Source organism: Borostomias antarcticus (genome assembly GCF_949987555.1).
Source record: "Borostomias antarcticus genome assembly, chromosome: 18".
In the NCBI taxonomy this organism is placed as follows: domain Eukaryota; kingdom Metazoa; phylum Chordata; class Actinopteri; order Stomiiformes; family Stomiidae; genus Borostomias; species Borostomias antarcticus.
The window spans coordinates 4,995,840-5,018,539 of NC_140251.1; the positions used below are offsets into that span (position 1 = coordinate 4,995,840).

General features: G+C 45.3%; 1 protein-coding gene across 1 annotated transcript in view; it reads right to left on the minus strand.

Annotated features, from left to right (window-relative positions):
• The window catches only part of shank3a (SH3 and multiple ankyrin repeat domains 3a), a gene marked incomplete at both ends in the record, with an annotated part of 197,232 nt that overhangs the window by 83,206 nt on the left and 91,326 nt on the right, over positions 1-22,700 (minus strand). Inside the window, 5 exons of the mRNA XM_084453217.1 lie at positions 1,498-1,521; positions 2,249-2,430; positions 18,201-18,364; positions 18,509-18,729; positions 22,610-22,676. Of these exons, the coding sequence (XP_084309343.1) occupies positions 1,498-1,521; positions 2,249-2,430; positions 18,201-18,364; positions 18,509-18,729; positions 22,610-22,676 (658 nt within the window). The remainder of the gene's footprint in view (positions 1-1,497; positions 1,522-2,248; positions 2,431-18,200; positions 18,365-18,508; positions 18,730-22,609; positions 22,677-22,700) is intronic.

The window sequence follows — 22,700 nt, forward strand, 5'->3', positions numbered from 1 at the left end:
AGAAAAACGATTTTTAGAAACTGCATTCTCAGTGCCCCCACCACCGCCATTACATGGATATACTGGCTCGCGCTGGATTTAAAATTTCTTCTACAGGCCTCCGAACTACACCAAAGTGATCTCGGTGAGTCAAACGTCTTATAATATGTCGTAAATAAGGTCCAGGTTGTCAAAAACGAGCATTGTCCTTTAAAAAATTTATTCATCGATTCTGAATCGATTCTGAATCAAATGATTCAGAATCGATTCATGAATCCCAAAATCGATCTTTTATTTAATGAATAAATGAAGGAATGAATAGTTCATTTATTCATTCAATGATTCATTCATTCATTCATTTTTGGAAATCAGTATCGATACCCAGCCCTAGTATTGATGTGTTGCATAACTTGGCAGTCATGTAATTAAGGGTACAGCTAAAAAAAAATCAGGTTTTAGTAACACTAACCGAATCGATATTGAATCGAATCGAATCGTGATAATCGATTCCAAACCTTGTGAATCGGAATCGAATCGATTCTTGAAATTCGAATCGATACCCAGCCCTAGTATGGACATGAGTCAACACCTCATTCATGCGCTGGCAGTACACAGTCCAGCAGCGTTCACATGAAGTAGACAGACAGTCTGGAGGACAGGATGGAGGGGGGTACCAGAGCATCAGAGCATACTGGGGAGGGGTCACTGGGCAAGGTGTAGGGCCGCCAGGGATCTGACACTGGGGATTGGAATAGGAGGGGGTGGGCGGTACTCCTCTATACACCACTGAGAAAGGTGTGGGGGGTTGGGGAAAAAAGGATTGTCAAGGATGATACTGAGCTTGTTGTATGTTAGGTATATCTATATACCCACATATATAATGTACCGAACATAGTTACAGTATATACAGCATATATACAAATACAGTGTACCCAACAAATACAGTGTACAATATACCCAACAGCGGAGCTGGTGTACACAACCCTTCTTGCCAGATTGACCTCTAGCCTCCCAGCCCCACTGTTCATCTGTACGTCTCTGAGTGTCGGGGGCATGAGGTCAATTTTGATCTGGACTCCTCTATACTGTACATACGACACACACACACATACACACACACATACACACACACACACATACACACACACACACACAAGTAATAGAGCCACTCTGAGGAGGAAGGACAGTTTGTGTATGCATACCGACAACTAAGTTGCTCTGGACCTGTGTGAATCCACACCCCTGCTAATTTCTCTCGAGCGTATGAGATTAAAACAGGACGTTTCAACAGTCCTGCTTAGTACATATGACATGTTTCCAACATTAGCAGACGTATGATTCCTTGAAGGGAGGAAGGAGGGATGTGTGGATTTCACCCAGGTCCAGGAGCCGACCACAGGAGGTGCAGGGGCCAGACACAGGGGTGTGTGAAGGTGCAGGAGCCAGGGGCCAGACACAGGGGTGTGTGGGACAGAGTCAGACAAAGTGAGGGGGAGAAGAGCGAGATGGATGGTTTACCTTCTACGCCATTAGAGTCATATTCTGCAGCGAGGCATGGATGGAGATAAGAGAACACACACACAAACACACACATGAAACCACAGCCACGGCCCACAGAGAACAAACACGTGCAATAAGCTGAAGGTAAGCAAAACGGCAACAAAAACACAAAAAGCATTTGACACATTGTTCGCATTAAGATGAGTTTGAAAGCACTTTGTGAAATGATGTAATCCCCTATCTGCAGCGCATGGAGTGGTGAGCGTGGTATGTAACAGAATGAGCGGGGATATGAAAGCCCTGCACCGAGCCAGAGTGGGGTGTACCGGATGATCCGTGTGTTTGGCCGGAGGGAGGCTCGCTCGGCGAGACGACTCGCCAGATGACGAAGCACCGCCCAGCAGCGGATCAGACCGGGAGTTGGTTTTAAAAGACTCACCCTGTTCCCTGCTAGGGAATCAAGTAGCAGCATGGCTAATGAAGAGACACCTCTGCACCGGCCGATATTCTGTCACGACGTTGATATTCTGTCACAACGTTGATATTCTGTCACGACGTTGTCGCCAGATGCCCCGCGGGACTGTCCCCCGAACAACAGCGCAATCTCTCCGCCTCACACTGACCCGGCCCCCGCCCCGGCAACAACAGGAGGAAATGACAGCAGCTAGCGGCTAGTGCTAATGCAGCTAGGCTAAGCCGTTAGTGACTTTAAAAGAGTTAAATACTGGGTGAAAGACACTAGTGAGAAGGGGGGGGGTTACTCACTCACCTTTGACCCTCTCTCCCCGATTCAGCTGGATCTCCCCCTCGCCCTGCGGGGTGTGGGGCTTGACCACGATGAACGTCCGTCCCGGGACGGCGCTGTAGAGTTTCCTCTTGGGCCCGTGTGTGGCGGCCAGCGAGGAAGGGGCGTGGAGGGGCGGGCTGGGGTCCCTCTGCACCGCTCCGGGGCTGTAAACAAACACATAGGTTACCGTGGTGATGCCAGGGAGCTGGTAGCTGAAGCCCGTGGTCACCGACATGGTCGCCCCCCGGCTGCTATGGTGGCCGGGGGCGGTTTTGACAAAGGCCTGTCCTTGCTGGTCGGTCAGTGGTCAACGGTCAGACAGACAGATGTCTCTGGTGGAGTCATGAGAGGAGAGGGCACTCCTCCAAATCCCCCTCTCCCTCTCTCCTTCTTCTTCTTCTTCTGATCCCTTCTCTTACTCCTTTACAGAACACACACTCCCCCTGAACCCCCTCCCTCTAGCCCTCCGTCTCTCTCCGCTCCCCCGTGTCCTAGCCGAGGTGAGAGCAGAAACGTTGATGATTAACGCGAACAGAATTCTTCCTCTCTCTGCCTCTGTCTCTCAGATCCGTCTGGAAGCCCCCCCACCCCCCTGAGTCCAGCATATCCAGAGTTGGGGTCTCCAGCACAGCCCTCCCCTCGGAGAGAGGGGGGAAAGATCCCTGCTTCTGCCCAGGGCTCAAGCGGCTCCGGGTTTGGGCTACAGATCCCGACTCGTCCCCGGGTCCCGGTTCTCCTGCTGCCGCGGGGGAGGGGGGAAAGAGAGAGGCTGGGTCTGCTCCCAGACTCCCGCTCCTTCTCCCGGGAGCCCCGTCGCGGCCGCGTCTGGCTCTCCTCCTCCTCCTCCTCTCCTCTCTCCGCCCCTCACACACACATGCTCGCTCGCTCGCGCACGGTCTCCTCCTCCTCCGACGCTGCTGCTGCTCCTGCTGCTGCTGCTACCGCCGGCTCCGCTCTCCCCTCGGACGGCTCGCTCACTCTCGCACGCCCGGAGCCCACTATGAGCATTCTACCCGCACGCACACATCGACACACGCATGCAGAGCCCCCCCCCCCCCCCACCTCCCTCCCTCCCCCACCACACACACTCCTCCGTCGCTGCTAACCACTACACCTTCACTAGTGTAACATACGCAACTGACAGCATGTCGCTTACACACGTCGCTGGCACACACACGCGCATGCACACGCACGCACACACACACACGCACACACACACTGGCAGGCACGCACCACACACACACACACACACACATGCATACACACACACAGACACACACACATACAGTACAGTACACACGGGCACGCACTCCCCACAACACGATTGATCTCCCCCTGCCTGCGCGTGTGCATGCGCCATGGTTCCCTGAGGCAGGTTGTGTGTGTGTCTGTCTGTGTGTGTGGAAGGGAGGGGGGGCCCGTTTGGCTTAATTGTGCTGGTGCTCCACCCCCTCTTCCTCCTCCCTCCCTCCCTTCCTTCCATTTGCCTTGAATCACCTTCTCCCCCCTTCTCTCTCTCTCTGCCTCTCTCTCCCTTCCTCTGATTCCTCTCTCTCTATCTCTCTCTATCTCCCTGCCTCTCTCTCCCTCCCTCTGATTCCTCTCTCTCTCTCTCTCTCTCTCTCTCAGTCTGGTGGCGAATTATAATACAGCAGAGACTGAGCTCCTCCTAGTCTTCATTCATCACTTCTTCTGCCTCTATTGCGGCTGCTGTTGCTGCTGTTGTGTGTGTGTGTGTGTGTGTAGGTGCACGCACGTGATTCATTCTTTATCACTCTGCTGTCTGCCTGTCTGTTTCCTTAATGCTTCCTCTCTCTCTCTCTCTCTCTCTCTCTCTCTCTCTCTCAGTTCATGCTATACAGCACATAAAAACTGGGACTTACAGTTCTTAGTGATTTATATGGACTGATGATATAGGACATAGGATAGCATAAAATATGTTTGTTCCTCATGGCCTGTGTGTGTGTGTGTGTGTGTGTGTGTATGTGTATCTATACTCTCTCCATTGCTCTCTCCATCCCTGCCTATCTGTCCTCATCCATCCCCCCCTCTCTCTCTTTCTATCTCTCTCTCTCAGCCTTCCCTCTGCTTGCTTTATCAATCACTAGAAACTCTTCATTCATGCATTTGACACTCCATCTTGACACACCAATATTTCTGTTCCTCTCTCTCTCTCTCTCCCTCTCTCTCTCTCTCTCCCTCTCTCTTTCTCCCTCTCTTCATCCCTCTGTCTTTCCTCCTCTCTTTCCAAACAACGGCTTGCTAACGGCTTTCCAATTACCACAGGGACAGAGAGGCAGAGATGGCTGCCGCATGTTAATGCCTGAGCCCAGGACACAACATCAACAGCACACACACACAGAGAGAGAGAGAGAGAGAGAGAGAGAGAGAGAGAGGGAGAGAGAGAGAGAGAGAGAGAGAGAGACAAGGTAGCAAACGAAAATTAAATGGTTAAAGGAAAGCAAATGAAGGTGATAAAGCACACACAAAACGTGAACATGAAGAGAGCTCCATTTTGAAGTAAGCTGCACGACGCTCTCCAAACAGACAGGCCATCTTGTAATTGTACATGTGTCAGGCGTTTCCCGTTTCACACTATTTTCATGCAATGCGTATAAATGTTCATGACTCCCACATGTTGATTACAAACCAAGACATATTATTTAAGGTATGGTACTTTGTGGTTTGCTATAGTGCACTGTAGCAGAGGGCAGCGGGCGTGGAGGTGGGCTGTGAAACAGCGTAAGGGAATCAGAAGAATGATGGTCCATTACGGAAACTCGTGACAAATGATTTCCCCCCTTTTAGGCTGTATGATTACTGCCATTAGTTCCCCTCTGGGTAGATCTATAAATACACACACACACGCACGCACACACACACATACACACGCGCACACACACACACACACACGCACACACACACACACAGAGCTATGTAACATGGCCGGGCCTCAATGCTGGTGCAGCTCCTGATTGCTCCTTGCAGCTGGGCTGGTCGAGATGGGGGTGGTGCTGTGTGTGTTTGTGTGTGCGTGTGTGTATGTGTGAGTGTCATCCATCCACCATCCATCCGCGTCCTATGTGTCCTTGCTGGCACACACCGGCCGGTCGCCACAACAGTAAGCCACTGTAAACGCCACTGGCGTCTGACGCATGCCACTATACGCCACTGGCGTCTGACGCATGCCACTGTAAACACCACTGGCGTCTGACGCATGCCACTATACGCCACATGCGTCTGACGCATGCCACTGTAAACGCCACTGGCGTCTGACGCATGCCACTATACGCCACTGGCGTCTGACGCATGCCACTATACGCCACTGGCGTCTGACGCAAACGGTGCTACTGCCGGCTGGCACATGCCACTCTGATCGACGCATGCCACAAAAGACAAAAGCGCCAATGGCCACTAGATGGCACCGATGGCGCATCCATGCCTCGCCAGTGGCGTATGTCTGGTCACCAGTGGAACTCATTGGCGCCACAAAAACTCTCGTGCCTGTTGGGATCAGTAGCCTGGCTCCCGCCCCTGAATCTGAATAGCAATTCAATCTGAGTGTCAGACTAGTGGAGCAGAGCAGATACTTTCATCTTATAATTGTAGCATCCCAAGCTTATTAATTTTTAGTAGTAGTAGTTTAGAGTAGTTTTTTAAAATTAATTTAATGAATAAAATAATACAATTAAATATATATGCAATTTATTTCTTTTAAACAGTTCACATTCCTGCTCCGCCTCAGCAGACAGCAAACACTGAGATCAGTAGGCTACACCTGACATTGTATTATTCCATTAGCCTACTTTTCCTGATGTTTTAGGTTTGTGCCGTGGTATCGTTTCAGTATCGGTATCGAGATATTTTTAGCAGGTATCGTATCAAAGTTGTAATTTTGGTATCGTGACAACACTATACAGTATGGTAGTCTGTCTGACATAACATGAATGATTCAGACCAATCACATTTTTAGTTAGTTTTAGTTGAGTTTTAAATGATGCTCAGCAGCCCTGCCCCACCCTGCTGGAAGGCGAGCACAAGTCGAATAAAATGAAAATGACAGAGAAAGGGGACGATTTAGTGGTTAAAAGAAAGTCAACGTCTGACATTTGCTCCACAGGTACTACACCATTGGCTATATTTGCTGTACAGATAGTTATGACTCCCCTGGACCTATTTATTGCATATATTGGAATTTTTTTTATACAAAAAGTGCAGTAAAGGGAACAGAGCACCTTTAAGGAAATATAGTTAGAGAACTATGTGCTGTTAAGTTAACAGTCTGGAGTCTGTTAAGGGTTAATCTGAGTAAAAGGAAGTTCTCGCTGCGGGGAAAACTGACCGCAGCTTTCTAACGAGTCCGTCTACATTCATGTGAGCTGTTGACATATCTGGCACATAGTGCGATTCGCACAAAATACGATTGGACTTTCTTCCACATTATCTCACTTCACAGCGTTGGATAGCTACAGTTTTCTTCTTTAATGGGATGGATCCGTTTTTAATTTAGTCCCAACTATACACTCCCGATGACATTATGTTCAAATGCAGCTAGATTTTTTTGGGGTTAAGGTTAGAAACACAGTGGTTTATCTGTATATCAGAGACATGCTGGAATGTGACCTCTACTTATTATATACACAGATAGATAGAGATCACTCTGTTACTGTTAAAGATCTCTAACAGGAGTTATTCAATAAACATTTAAACAAGTCCTTCACACTTGTATATGAAATAGGATGCTCTTTATGTCCATGCTGTTACAATTTTCCAGACAATATAGCTCAGTCAGTCTTGGTATTCCTGTGAGAGTCCCATCAGCAAGGATAAAAACATAACTTTATGCAAAGACCACAGTCCACTCCCACTCCCCAGTGAACTGCAAGACGAGGATAGGTCAACAATAACAACAACAATAACGCTTGGCAAACTGCACTCCTCTTGGTTTGAGCTCTTAAGAGCAGGTATACATGAGCACAGCCTCTGCCCTGTCAGTTCACCAGGGAGAACACTCTCTACAGAACACCAGACTGACAGGCCACGCCCCCACCAGGGTTCCTCACGGAGGACGCTAGCTGAAGAATCGGAGGGAAGGATAGCCCGGCGACATACGTTATAACATCTGGAAAGACTCTCTTCCAGAGTGATTTTTCGGTCGGAATTCTATTCAGGCCAATCAGCGTCCTCTGAACGCGATGACATAATTAAACTGTGCAACATGATTGCTTAGGGGATGAACTAGTCATTGAGGACTCCTTCGGTGACGCCCATCTCGGAAGACGGCTACAATAGGAGCCTGCTCAGACGAATGAAGTGAAATGAATGATGAATGAAGTGAAATGAAACAGGAATTCAGAGTGTCAGGCTCAGGGAGGGCAGTTTGTACAGGGGCCAAGCTTCAAGGACAAGCGCTAGAGCACTAGACCACTCCCTCTGGATCTCCACAGGAGTACGCGCCAATTCCTCATCTAGACTGTGGCCATCATAGCTCACCGCCAATAACCTTAACACTTGGGCCCGCAGTCGTTTTGGTGTTGGCAACACTGTCTTGCAGTGTATTAGTAGCAAACTGACTCACACTTAGTAGTAAATGTCATCGGTTGCCTTGGGGCTTGGATCGAGAATACGCAGCTTTGAGACGGATCCCAAAGATCCTTTTGTTAGACAATAGCTTGGCCTTCTCAACACAAACGGCCTGTCCACAAATAGCCGTCTCTCTAAGGTGAGACGAGTCAATTTTAAAACCATAATAATCATCATCATACTCAGCCTTCTAATGACCATCACTGCCTCTCTGCATAACTGCACCTGAACCAGCCTGCTCCTCTCCTCCGCCCCTCCCCTGTCCTCACCTCTCTCTCTCTTTCTACCACTCTCCCTCCTTCTTTCTTGTGTCTCCCTCCCTGTCCATCAGTCTTTCTATCTCTCTTTCTCTCATTCTCGCTCGGTTTGTCTCTCTCTCTCTCTCTCATTAGAGAAGGTAAATGTTGATGGTGATGGAGGGTGGTGAGAACGACTAATAGACACCTCATCAGCATCACGGGACACTACATAACTGACAGTAGAGATCAGGCCAGACATGCTATCAACACGCTATCAACACGCTCTTGACATGCTATCAACACATGATCAACATGCTATCAACACACTTTCAACACTATCAACATGCTATCAACATGCTATCCATAACCACCTAAGATGAGGGAACGATGGAGACTAAATGAACCACACACACACCATTGTGTGTGTGTGTGTGTGTGTGTGTGTGTGTGTGTGTGTGTGTGTGTGTGTGTGTGTGTTTGTGTCTGTGTGTCTGTGTTTGTGTGTGTGGTCCTCTGATTTATCTTAATGATTCAAACATTAGTGTTTGATTACCTAGGGCCTGGATTACACTACTGCATTTCTTGGTGTTTTCCCCCCCCCAAAAAACCCTGTGTTTGCGCCTAGCAATTACACTACCGCGACCAAAATACAGCTCGAACCCGGAGGCGAATCGATACGTCTTACGCCGTAGGTTTTGGCGCTTGAAATCTGGAGGTGGGTTCTAGTGTAATAGACAGATCCAGAGACTTTAGAAAAAAACTATAGGAATAGGCCTACACTGTAACGCAAACAGGGGATTTACGAGTTTGAGATATATAGTATCTTATTGTATACTTAAGTTCCTAAAGTTATTATCAATTAGGAAATAAGAATAATGGCAAAAACATGTTAAGCATGGACTTAAACTGAAACTATTCAATGTTTATAGGTAAAACGTAGACACTTCAAATCATAACCCAAACAAGAGACACTTCAAATAATAACTATTCTCTTGTTCAAAGAAAAGTAATTGGCAAAAAGTTGAAAACGCCTTTATTGACATATGCTGCTATACGTACAGTATGTATGGGTAGGCTCCCCAGCTCAGTTTGTGTTCCTGACCAAAAGCACTTTCTTAATTTTCAAGCTTGTCTGCCATTTTCTTTTTGAATAATATTCTCTATCCAATAATCTAATTCAGTCCAAATGTTCCAATATATAGTCCTTATAATCAGTTCATTTTAAGTCCTTCATCCATTCCCTCACATTATGCAGTAGCTCCCATATTATGACGAGACTTGAATATGACGAGACGTATTGAACAGGTTTATATCAGCAATCCTGATGCAGAAGTTTGTGCTTGTGAATAAATATTAGGATGTGTGAATGTTTTTTTTTAAGAATACACCAGCTGTCTGTTCATGTCCCGCATGTTGTCACTCTGTAACATTGCCATCAAGAGATGAATAGGCCTACTATTTTAAACCTCACCGAAGATATGGGCAAACATGATTTAGGATAGCTAATACGCCTACAAACGGATATGTCTGTTTTTGCAAAATAACTCCTCAAATATGTGGTCAGTTTAATCGGGAATAATAGTCTATCAGATCTGTGATCATTGAACAAGGAATTGGTTTGTTTTTGTGTGAGCCCATGTTCAAAAATCAAATTAAGAATTGGAAATGGAGTTTGAATTACTGGACAAAATGAAAAGAAGAACTTTAGGAAGAACAGAACGGTAGGCCTATAGGCCTATGGAACGCTGTGGTTGAGAACGAAGTTGGGTGAATGGATGGACTTTGTCCTTATGGTAAAAGTTGATTGCTCTCTAAAAACATGAAAGAAAAAATGCAGCAGATGAGATGGTAGTTGGGAAGCAAAGCGAACTGTTTAAATGAATTCCAATTACATAATAAATAAATAAAACATAAAAAATATATATCAAAAAAAATAAAAAGGTGAACAGTAATAATATAATAATATAATTGTAATAATATAATTGTTATCACAGCAGCGCAGATTGAGATTAGCCTACAATTAGAGATTGGAATAATCTTTTATCTTTTTGATTTCAAGATTATTTTAAAAGCAGGGAATGCGCACCAGACATGGAACACAGATGGGATGGGAATGTATTTGCTGGTGACTTTTTGCATTGGATGGACGGCTGCTAAGCTCACAACATTCTAGACTATGCTACAGTACTAGCCAAGAAAAATACACCTTTGATTGCTATAGCTCCAACTCTCAAATCAACTGTTTGATATGCTCTTTATTGGTGGTGTGATATGCATTTTCAGGCATGCTAGTGTGATAAGATATTTGAACAGATTTTCGCATGTAATCGCTGATCGTTTTGCCCGTTCTAAAACGTAGCAATGGACATCCGCACTAGTGTAATCTAGGCCCAAGACTCCTCAAGAGAGTTAATCTCAGTAAGGACAAGCTTCCCTGTTTTTAGAAGCACATGTTTGTCCAGGAGTGTACAGTGTGTGTGAGTGTGTGTGAGCAGTGTGTGTGAGCGTGTGTGTGTGTGTGCGTGTTAGTGTATATGTGTGCATGTGTATGTGGTCGGCTTTCAACAGTGTCACTGTTCCAAGCGGAGCGAGAGGATCAGCAGCCAAACAAATCAATGCAGGCTGATCTGTGTCGCCTTTTGATGATGCGGATTATGATGCGTACGGATCAATAGGGTTCTGCCGTGTCCTCCGCTGATGTGGATTCTCCACAGTGGGCCCAGGAGAAACACACTCTCTCTATCTCTCTCTCTCTCTCTCTCTCTCTCTCAATCATCCCCTCTTCGTGTCCCTGTTCCCCGAGCCCCTTGACTGCAGTGAGACACTGGATAATCTACACTCCAACAGCCCTTAGTGTGACTAATGCAGAGAGAGAGAGAGAGAGAGAGAGAGAGAGAGAGAGAGAGAGAGTCAGAAACTGGGAGAAACAAAAAGAGATAGACCAGTAAAGACAAGAGAGAGAACAGATTTTTTTGTTGTTGTTCCAGCACACTCCCCCTTCACTAGCAATATAAGTCCATCCATAGGCTCTTTGGTGAAAATGCCTTTATTCACCATGAAACACAAGCCTGGCATGTCTCATCTCCCTCTCCAGACCTCTAGTCCTCTGTCAACCACACCTTCCCCACCTCTGACCTCTCTGCTCTTCCAGCCCCAGCCACTCCTCTCAGGAGTGGACAATGGCAGCATGGGCCCTGGGAATCAGGAACGGAGGGCTAGGTCCACAGGAAGTACAGTAGCTGCTGTATGCCATGGGGGGGGCTGACCTAATTTCACACTTCCCTGGTAACCCACAATGCCCCTGGAGTTACCACGGGCACAGACAGAAGGTCATAGAGGGAACGAGAGAGAGAGAGAGAGAGAGAGCTGCTGGAGGGAGGATTGCCGACTAGCCTAAACGTGTGATGTTTCCTTGCTCTGACACCTGATGGACAAACTGCGTGACCTGGAATGGCGACCACCATACGGACAGGCTGCTCTGCGCTGCTCTACCTGGGGAGGTCAGCGTCGCTGAGCCCTCTGCTGGACGGCCTCGGAGCCCGGGGACCTTGTGGGAAGTAACAAATAGGATATACAGTACGGCACGCTCACCCCACACGTTTTCAACTCTTGAAGGGTGTGGATCTAGAGCATACATACAACAGAAAGGAGGGAAATCCACACTGTCAAATACGTTTTAACTGCTTTTAATGCACAACAGACAATGAACAGACGTGTTTCAGCCCTGCAACCATCAGTGTTTACCCCGTATATATTTATATATATATATATATATATATATATATATATATAATATCAGTGGCGATTCCTCCTATAAGCCAAGGTAAGCCTGGCTTACCCATACAAATCCAATTAAAACTAGTGCTGCGAGCAGCAGTGAGCGGGCCCTCGCACCCCACGCGGGTCGGGGTGTGGCGCCGTTAAAGGGTGTGCTATTTCGGTGTCCAGTACTGACAGAAACGTCCTGTCACCAGTAGGTGGCGCTCTAAGCGTGACTCAATACCGACGCATAGATGTGTTCAGGACAGTACCTTCATGAAGCGTGAGAAATGTTGTGTAAATCGGACAAAGTATGTAGGAGTTATGAGGACTTCCTGTAAGCAGTAGGTGGCGCTGTAGGTATGACGCAATACTGACCTACAGATGTGTTCAAGATGCAACCTTCATCAAGCATGAGCAATTTGGAGTAAATCGGATAATGTATGTAGGAGTTATGAGTACTTCCTGTTTCACCAGTAGGTGGCGCTGTAAGTGTAACTCAATACCGACGCATAGATGTGTTCAGAAGGTGACCTTCATGAAGCGTCAGCAATTTGGTGCAAATCGGATGATGTATGCAGGAGTTATGAGGACTTCCTGTTTCACCAATAGGTGGCGCTATAAGTATGACGCAATACTGACACATAGATGTGTTCAGGACAGAACCGTCATGAAGCGTGAGCTATATCAGACAAATTGGATAATGTATGGAAGAGTTATGAGGACTTCCTGTTTCACCAATAGGTGGCGCTATAAGTATGACGCAATACTGAAACATAGATGTGTTCAGGACAGAACCGTCATGAAGCGTGAGATATATCGGACAAATTGGATAATGTATGGAGGAGTTATGAGGACTTCCTGTTTCACCAATAGGTGGCGCTGTAAGTGTGACTCAATACCGACACATAGATGGGTTCAGAAGACCACCTTCATGAAGCGTCAGCAATTTGGTGCAAATCGGATGATGTATGCAGGAGTTATGAGGACTTCCTGTTTCACCAATAGGTGGCGCTTTACATATGACGCAATACTGACACATAGATGTGTTCAGGACAGAACCGTCATGAAGCGTGAGCTATATCAGACAAATTGGATAATGTATGGAAGAGTTATGAGGACTTCCTGTTTCACCAATAGGTGGCGCTATAAGTATGACGCAATACTGAAACATAGATGTGTTCAGGACAGAACCGTCATGAAGCGTGAGATATATCGGACAAATTGGATAATGTATGGAGGAGTTATGAGTACTTCCTGTTTCACCAGTAGGTGGCGCTGTAAGTGTGACTCAATACCGACGCATAGATGTGTTCAGAGGGTGACCTTCATGAAGCGTCAGCAATTTGGTGCAAATCGGAAGATGTATGCAGCAGTTATGAGGACTTCCTGTTTCACCAATAGGTGGCGCAATAAGTATGATGCAATACTGACACAAAGATGTGTTCAGGACAGAACCGTCATGAAGCGTGAGATATATCGGACGAATTGGATAATGTATGTAGGAGTTATGAGGACTTCCTGTTTCACCAATAGGTGGCGCTATAAACATGACGCAATACTGACACATAGATGTGTTCAGGACAGAACCGTCATGAAGCGTGAGATATATCGGACAAATTGGATAATGTATGGAGGAGTTATGAGGACTTCCTGTTTCACCAATAGGTGGCGCTATAAGTATGACGCAATACTGACACATAGATGTGTTCAGGACAGAACCGTCATGAAGCGTGAGATATATCGGACAAATTGGATAATGTATGGAGGAGTTATGAGGACTTCCTGTTTCACCAATAGGTGGCGCTATAAGTATGACGCAATACTGACACATAGATGTGTTCAGGACAGAACCGTCATGAAGCGTGAGATATATCGGACAAATTGGATAATGTATGGAGGAGTTATGAGGACTTCCTGTTTCACCAATAGGTGGCGCTATAAGTATGACGCAATACTGACAGATAGATGTGTTCAGGACAGAACCGTCATGAAGCGTGAGATATATCGGACAAATTGGATAATGTATGGAGGAGTTATGAGGACTTCCTGTTTCACCAATAGGTGGCGCTATAAGTATGACGCAATACTGACACATAGATGTGTTCAGGACAGAACCGTCATGAAGCGTGAGATATATCGGACAAATCCGATAATGTATGGAGGAGTTATGGGGACTTCCTGTTTCACCAATAGGTGGCGCTATAAGTATGATGCAATACTGACACATAGATGTGTTCAGGACAGAACCGTCATGAAGCGTGAGATATATCGGACGAATTGGATAATGTATGTAGGAGTTATGAGGACTTCCTGTTTCACCAATAGGTGGCGCTATAAGTATGACGCAATACTGACACATAGATGTGTTCAGGACAGAACCGTCATGAAGCGTGAGATATATCGGACAAATTGGATAATGTATGGAGGAGTTATGAGGACTTCCTGTTTCACCAATAGGTGGCGCTGTAAGTGTGACTCAATACCGACACATAGATGGGTTCAGAAGACCACCTTCATGAAGCGTCAGCAATTTGGTGCAAATCGGATGATGTATGCAGGAGTTATGAGGACTTCCTGTTTCACCAATAGGTGGCGCTTTACATATGACGCAATACTGACACATAGATGTGTTCAGGACAGAACCGTCATGAAGCGTGAGCTATATCAGACAAATTGGATAATGTATGGAAGAGTTATGAGGACTTCCTGTTTCACCAATAGGTGGCGCTATAAGTATGACGCAATACTGAAACATAGATGTGTTCAGGACAGAACCGTCATGAAGCGTGAGATATATCGGACAAATTGGATAATGTATGGAGGAGTTATGAGTACTTCCTGTTTCACCAGTAGGTGGCGCTGTAAGTGTGACTCAATACCGACGCATAGATGTGTTCAGAGGGTGACCTTCATGAAGCGTCAGCAATTTGGTGCAAATCGGAAGATGTATGCAGCAGTTATGAGGACTTCCTGTTTCACCAATAGGTGGCGCAATAAGTATGATGCAATACTGACACAAAGATGTGTTCAGGACAGAACCGTCATGAAGCGTGAGATATATCGGACGAATTGGATAATGTATGTAGGAGTTATGAGGACTTCCTGTTTCACCAATAGGTGGCGCTATAAACATGACGCAATACTGACACATAGATGTGTTCAGGACAGAACCGTCATGAAGCGTGAGATATATCGGACAAATTGGATAATGTATGGAGGAGTTATGAGGACTTCCTGTTTCACCAATAGGTGGCGCTATAAGTATGACGCAATACTGACACATAGATGTGTTCAGGACAGAACCGTCATGAAGCGTGAGATATATCGGACAAATTGGATAATGTATGGAGGAGTTATGAGGACTTCCTGTTTCACCAATAGGTGGCGCTATAAGTATGACGCAATACTGACACATAGATGTGTTCAGGACAGAACCGTCATGAAGCGTGAGATATATCGGACAAATTGGATAATGTATGGAGGAGTTATGAGGACTTCCTGTTTCACCAATAGGTGGCGCTATAAGTATGACGCAATACTGACACATAGATGTGTTCAGGACAGAACCGTCATGAAGCGTGAGATATATCGGACAAATTGGATAATGTATGGAGGAGTTATGAGGACTTCCTGTTTCACCAATAGGTGGCGCTATAAGTATGACGCAATACTGACACATAGATGTGTTCAGGACAGAACCGTCATGAAGCGTGAGATATATCGGACAAATCCGATAATGTATGGAGGAGTTATGGGGACTTCCTGTTTCACCAATAGGTGGCGCTATAAGTATGATGCAATACTGACACATAGATGTGTTCAGGACAGAACCGTCATGAAGCGTGAGATATATCGGACGAATTGGATAATGTATGTAGGAGTTATGAGGACTTCCTGTTTCACCAATAGGTGGCGCTATAAGTATGACGCAATACTGACACATAGATGTGTTCAGGACAGAACCGTCATGAAGCGTGAGATATATCGGACAAATTGGATAGTGTATGGAGGAGTTATGAGGACTTCGTGTTTTATGGCGAAATGTCAAACTTTGGCGGGGCGCCACGGCAAGGGTGTTTGGTGAAAACTCAATTTTTTTGATAACTTTTGATCACAAAGGTCTTAAGATGAAGCTGACCCGATATGAAGTTGATCGGATGAAATCTGTAGGAGGAGTTCGTCGAAGTACGAGGCATGGAAATGGTCAAAACAAGGACAAAATGGCACATTAAGAGCAAAATGGCGGACTTCCTGTTGCATGTTGGGTATAGCTCCAAGAGACATTTTAGTGTGTCTCGATGAAATACATGTGCCCTCCGAATTTCGTTCCCCTACATCAAACTGAAAGGTGGGGCTCGCCATTTTAAATTTTCCAGGGGGCGCTCTTGAGCCGTTTTGCCACGCCCATTTCCGTCAACCATGAATTATCAAATTTTTCACCGGGACTGACGTATCTGCAAAGTTTCATCCGTTTTCATCGATGTTTAGGCCGCCAAAAATGCATTTGTTTGGGGAGAAGAAGAAGAAGGAGAAGGAGAATAATAATCCTTCGAGTTTCAATAGGGCCTCGCACCGCCAGTGCTCGGGCCCTAACTAGATTTTTGCGCCAAGGCAGAAAATTGACTTCCAGACTGTTTTTGACTTAAATGCATCTTGTATTCTGCCATATCGCTTCATTGTCATCGGTGTTTAGCATTTTGGTAGTGCTCCATCTCCCCCTACAGTCCTCATGAAAATACAGTCCACGTTAAAGTCCGTTGACAGCTGTCTTACTAGCTTGTCATTCACTTAACATTGTAGGCCAGGTAAAAGGATTCTGGCTTACGGAAATCAAGACCAAATGAAAAATCAACCAATCAAATTAGTCCACACATACAAAACCGCAAAAAATGTCGTCATCAGTCGAAATGTAACCTAATCTGTCATTTGTGAAAATGCTTAAAAGTGATCCAACTACCGCTTAAAAGCATACGGTCATGAAGTTACAGGCGATTACACTGGGAAAAATATCCCCAAAAAGCTACTGTTCAAAAGGGAAAACACATAAACATTGTAGCGATGCTGTTTGTTGAGGTTTTTACCAGAGATGGCTTGTGTCCTAGAAAAGGTTGGTCTTGACAGGGCTTTCATTTAGAGAGTGCTGGACGTTGATGGATGGACTGGAATGACAGTGCAGTATTACAGAGGGGAGCTTGACTTGTGTCAGTATTGCAATTCCCCTGTCAGACATCAAACTGCTCCTCTTCTCAAATAGGGGCATGCACACGTGTACACACGCACGCACACACACAAGCACACGCACACACACACATACACATGAAAGCAGACGTTCAAGTTCACACACTACTGCTACTGTTTGACACCATGCCACAAACTAAACCGAAGGAATCTCTATGGGAATACACTGTATTCTGAGACAATTAGCGGTTACTGATGCCAGTTAGCTACAATTTTGACAAAGAACATGGGGGGGATGTCTGTACTGCCAAATAGAGAAAGAAAATAACATAAAGATGAGATTTGTATGTATTTTAAATATTATGAAATGTAATTGTCTCGAAATATGTAAGCAACATTTATAGGCATATATGAGGAATGTACATACAGTATTTATACATGTACTGTTTTAATAATGCTTCCTTTGGGAGTTTGAAATATTTCTGTTGAAAATACCCTTTGAACTATTATCAGAATTATATATTTCCATCTTTATCTTTTCATCCTTAGAGCTGTAAAAATGGCAGCACAAATGAAAATGTAGTGCTGAAGAGAATGTCTGAAGGGTCTGTTTACTCTGACATACTGAAGACCAATGTGAATATCATTAGATTATTATCCTTTTAAATTGAGTGGCCTGTCCAATGACATTATTCCAGATGGTCATTTCCAGAGGGTACACACACACACACACACACACATACACACACTCTCTCTCTCTCTCTCTCTCTCTCTCTCTCTCAAACCCACACACATACTTTCAGAGTGACTATCTTCAGTTGGTCCCCATGGTGATCATTAATAGCCCTTCCATCTGCCTCTCTTTCTCTCTCTCTCTCTCTCTCTCTCTCTCTCTCTGTCTCTCTCCATCTCTTTCACTCTCTATCTGTCTATCTGTCTCTCTCTCACACACACAGGCACATAACCACACACGTCCACACATTTTCTGTTCCCCCAACAGGAGCAGAAAGTTGTTTTCCAGCCCTGCTTTCTCGCCTGCTGTCTCAGTCCGACGCCGTCCTTCACAGTGACCACGCGAGGAAAGGGCCGCTCGCCGCAGGGCCTCGCTCTGCAGGGCCACCATTTCGACATGAAGCTCGAAGCGGAAAGACCACCAAACAGATCAGTCTCACCTGAGTCGTCCTCGTGGGGGGGCGTGTCCGTGGCTGTGCGAGCGCCTGGCGCCCGGCGGCCGGTCTTCCGGGTGCACGTGATGGAGCGAGGGCGAGCGCGAGTGGGAGGATCTGGAGCTTCCTGTGCTCTGGAGGCTGCTGTCAGGAAACTCCCCGTGGCGAGTCTGCAACATACAGTTATATAAAGCTTTCAGACACACACACACACACACACACCCTTGCAAATGTTCTATACTGTACATCACTCACGCAAATATACAGTACAGTGCAGGGATTGAAATGAAGTCAACACACACATATACCCTCACCTCTCCCAGACTCCCATGCTGCTGTTGTCCCAGGGCTGGCAGGCTGCGCAGGGAGGGGACGGGAGAGTGGCCCTGCCGACCGCGAGACTCCCGGGGCCCCTGACCCTGGTCCCCGTTGAGGTTGTTGTCGCTGGCGGAGCGGAGCAGGGAGCGAGGTGAGGGCAGGGGGCCGGCCATCACACGCCGCCGGTTGGTGTACGAGGGGGTCTCCCTGAAAGGCACTGAGACAGGAGAGGGGGCAGAAGTTGGGGTGAGCACGGATATGCACAGATTATGCGGAAATCACATCAGAATCTAAGATTTTTTATTGTATCAAGACCGTATTGAATTGTAACAACAAAGGTGTCACAATATTATATATATATATATATATATATATTAATGTAATCAATTGCTGTCAACAGTTAGGAGCGCGACACAGGGATTTGTTTGCCTGTTTTAGATGTTTAGATAGATTGGAGGAGCACATTTTTTGAATCAGTTCCTGTTTGCCAGTCATATGAAGTTGGCTAAGCGTTGGCTTCGTTTCACTTCATTACTCAGTCTGAAAGTGATCCCACAGAATGGTGAGGTCTGATGTAGGCAGTTTCAATAATGGTTAACATATCTCAACAGGGAAAAAAACGTTTGCACACCTGTAACATGACAGGTGCATAGGAGAAAGCCAAGGGCCAACAGTAATGAAATGTAAAAAAAAAGGAAAAAAAAGAGAGACTCCCGCACATTGTCTCCTTCTACTTTGAAGTTGACCTGAAGAAGGTCTGCATACAAAAACACTGTCCTATCATCTATGAGTAGAGTAAACAGTAAACAAGTCAAGTAAACGAGGTGCAAGAGCTTTTATTTCATAGCATATCTCACATCGACCTCAGAACCAACTAAGGGCTTCAGAATTCACAAAACCCATCTTTAATGGTGTGCTGTAACTTTTAGAACAACATATAATCTATTCGTGGAGTCTCTGTTAAACGCAGACGCATTTTTCACGAGTCTCTTTAATTTTTCCCATAGGGATTTAGAACTCCAAATGACACTTTTCAAGATACAAAATGAACCTGTAGCCAGTGATTAGTTCATGGTAAAGGCTAGTTCCCATAAACGCAGAGGCAGAAGCTTCAAAGAGACTGCCACCACCACAGAAGAAGACTACCTCGGAAAAATAAATTCACTCGGACAGAACGCGTCTAAATAAGTTATTTAATGGTAGCACCGAGGCTTTAAAACCCAGCATTTGTTTAAATAGACCCTTTTGCTTAGGTAAATGAAGTTTCATGTTTATCTGACACTTGTAAATATGAGCGCCTCTCCTAAATAGGCCGACACCTATTTATTTTGACGGCGAAGTGAATGGAGCGTGAAACGACTGTCTGGCATGAGCGAGCATGTGACAACAGGACTGAAAAGGGCTAAGTTTTGTTCATAAAGCAGGTTTTCCCTATGGATAAAAACCCATTATTGAAATTCTAAAGCTCCAACAGTGACATTTATAACATGCAGCTGGAGGACCCATAGATATCTAAGGCGGGTTCTTCTCTCTTAAATCAATGCAATGGCTTTTTTTCTTGCCAATTTGTGATTTGCCGGCCTTGTCTCCTTGTCTTGTCTTGTCTTGACTCCGGCCCTGTCTGAACAGGATTCAGATATTGACATTTTGATAGTCCAATCACATTCCAGATTCCAGATTTACCACAGGGAAGGCCGATTCAGTCGGCGTTGATGTCTGTGTTTCTCTTCCCTGTGCCATTGGAGACTTTTTGTGTGTTCGTAGCTCCATAATATAATACATCCGAAAGTATTATGGGACATATTATACATCAAACTGTTCGTCTTTTTGTCTTGATTCTAGCCATCTAAATATCTAAGCTGACATAAATACTTTTTGAGCTAGAGCCGTCTGAACACGACAGTTCCACTGGCTGGCTATAGCCGGTAACGCTACGGGGGCTACGAGGTGCACGTCAGGCTACGGCATAGGCAGGCGCGCAGATTGGCTGGAGGCGCAAACTGTCGGCAACTCGTCCAAAACATTTCTAGAGACTGATGAGTCGCAGCACCGGATCGGAGAAATCCACAGCCTGGCTCCTGCTTGCGTGAGAATTGATCGCTTTGCGGTGCTTATTCCTCTTCCAGTGATGGATGGGTGGATGGAAAACTTTCAACTGAATGTTCATATTGTTCTGATAATTGTAGGCTACATAAGAGTGTCAGCTTTGACAGCAACCCAAATGAGCTAATCCCATAGCTGTACCATTGCTTGCTAGCCATGAGTGACCTGTTGGATACTGCATTTGCTGTGCATTGCTGTGCTGTGGAAAGGAAAGACAGCCTGTTCTGCTTCTTCTGCAAACTCTTCTCAAAGAAGGACATCAATTTAACAAAGTCAGGACTGACAGACTGGAAACATGCAAGTTTGCTGACTTCACATGACACCAGTCAAGAACATGAACTGCATGAAAACATGGAAATAACTGGCAGTGAGGATGTAAAAAGGGGAGACAACTGATAAGAAAGAGATGGCACTTATGGAGGCTGAGAGGATAAGATGGTACTGAGGTGTTAATTTTATTTTATAATTTATTTATTATTTTATTTATTATTTGTGTGTGTCATGTGTGAGTATGTTTATACGATGTATACATTTGCAATTGTTTAATAAACACATTTTCTGCACTATTAACCCATGTCTGTCGCTCTATTTAAACGTATTGCTTTTTCATCTGTATGCAGCTGTGTGTGCTGCTATTTTGGCCAGGGCTCACCTGAAAAAGAGATGCAAATCTCAGTGTGACTCTGGTTAAATTTCAGAACAACTGAACAACTTACTTCTTCCTGTTAAAATGCTATATGGCATGACTATATTCTTAAATGTTTGTCAAATTGGCATACCCATAGGCCCATTGGGATGGGTGGGGGAAGGGTGGGGATGGGGGGGGGGGCGCCATGGGGGGTGGGGGGGGTTCACCCAGGATGGCATATAAGCTAGAAATGCCACAGGACGGAGGTAATAATTAGGGCAGTCAAACGATGAAAAAAAATAAAAAAATAAAATTCATTATGATCTGTAATAAGGCTAATTAATCGCAAATTGATCGCATATCAATTTTTTGCTGGCAAAAGACCCAAATGAAGATATTTCAATTCAAAGACATTACATTATTGTCAGCCTCACAGCTGCCCGTTATGCTCTGTATCAAGAGAATGAAGTCTTCTGCTGTGGCCTGGTGACTGAGGAGATGTGCAGCGACTGGCGCGCTCAAAGGCAGCGGACATCACAAGGAGTGAATTATTTTGACTTCTCATAAGAGACTCTTGTTAGAGGCATTTTTGGCTGGGATAACTATTGACTAACAGGACTGATTTTAAACCTGAACTGAACAAACTGTAATGGAGGATTGGGCTGTTCAGGACGCTAGCCAGCCGGTTGAAGCACGGGCTGTCAGCATTGAGATGATAATTTAATTTATTGACAATGATTCTTATTTGCATGGGATTATACACCAATTAAACATACTGAATATTACATTTCATTTCTGCCAAGTCTACACAATAGTATGCACACTGCACCTTTAAGGGGACTTTGAAATCAGTAACAAGCAGATAGCAGAAGGGGAGGATTCTGAATTGAATCTGATTGGCTGGGAAAATCTCTCATCACCAGGCTTATCTCCAAAACCTACATCCGGTGAATGAGAATACACCTCCACCTACTTTGCATGAGAAAATTCACAAAAATCGATTATGCCAATTATGTTTGACTATTGTCAATAACCTTTGACAATACTTTGAAAATTTGCGTGACCGAATTAGAGCCCAGAGTTTGAAAACATTCCCTCTTCCGAACACTAGATGGCAGGATTTTCCTGTGTGTGTGTGAATCAGCGACATACACACCACAGAGAGAATCCTCCAGATCAGACAAAACCCATATCTCTCTCTCTTTCTAATTCATTCCTCACGTAAACACTTTCCTCCATAGTGGTTCTCTCCATGTCCTCTGACATCTCTCTCATGCTGACCTCTCTATCACTCTCCTCTGTATTGCGGCAATAAAAAAAAAAGAACAAGGTGTCATAAAACGTATTGGTATGATGATCAACTCACCAACATCTGAGGCTTTGTGAATCTTTATGATTTCAGCCAGATCAAAATTTCCTGCTATTATAGCCACCTGGGAGAAGAAAGGAGAGTAGAA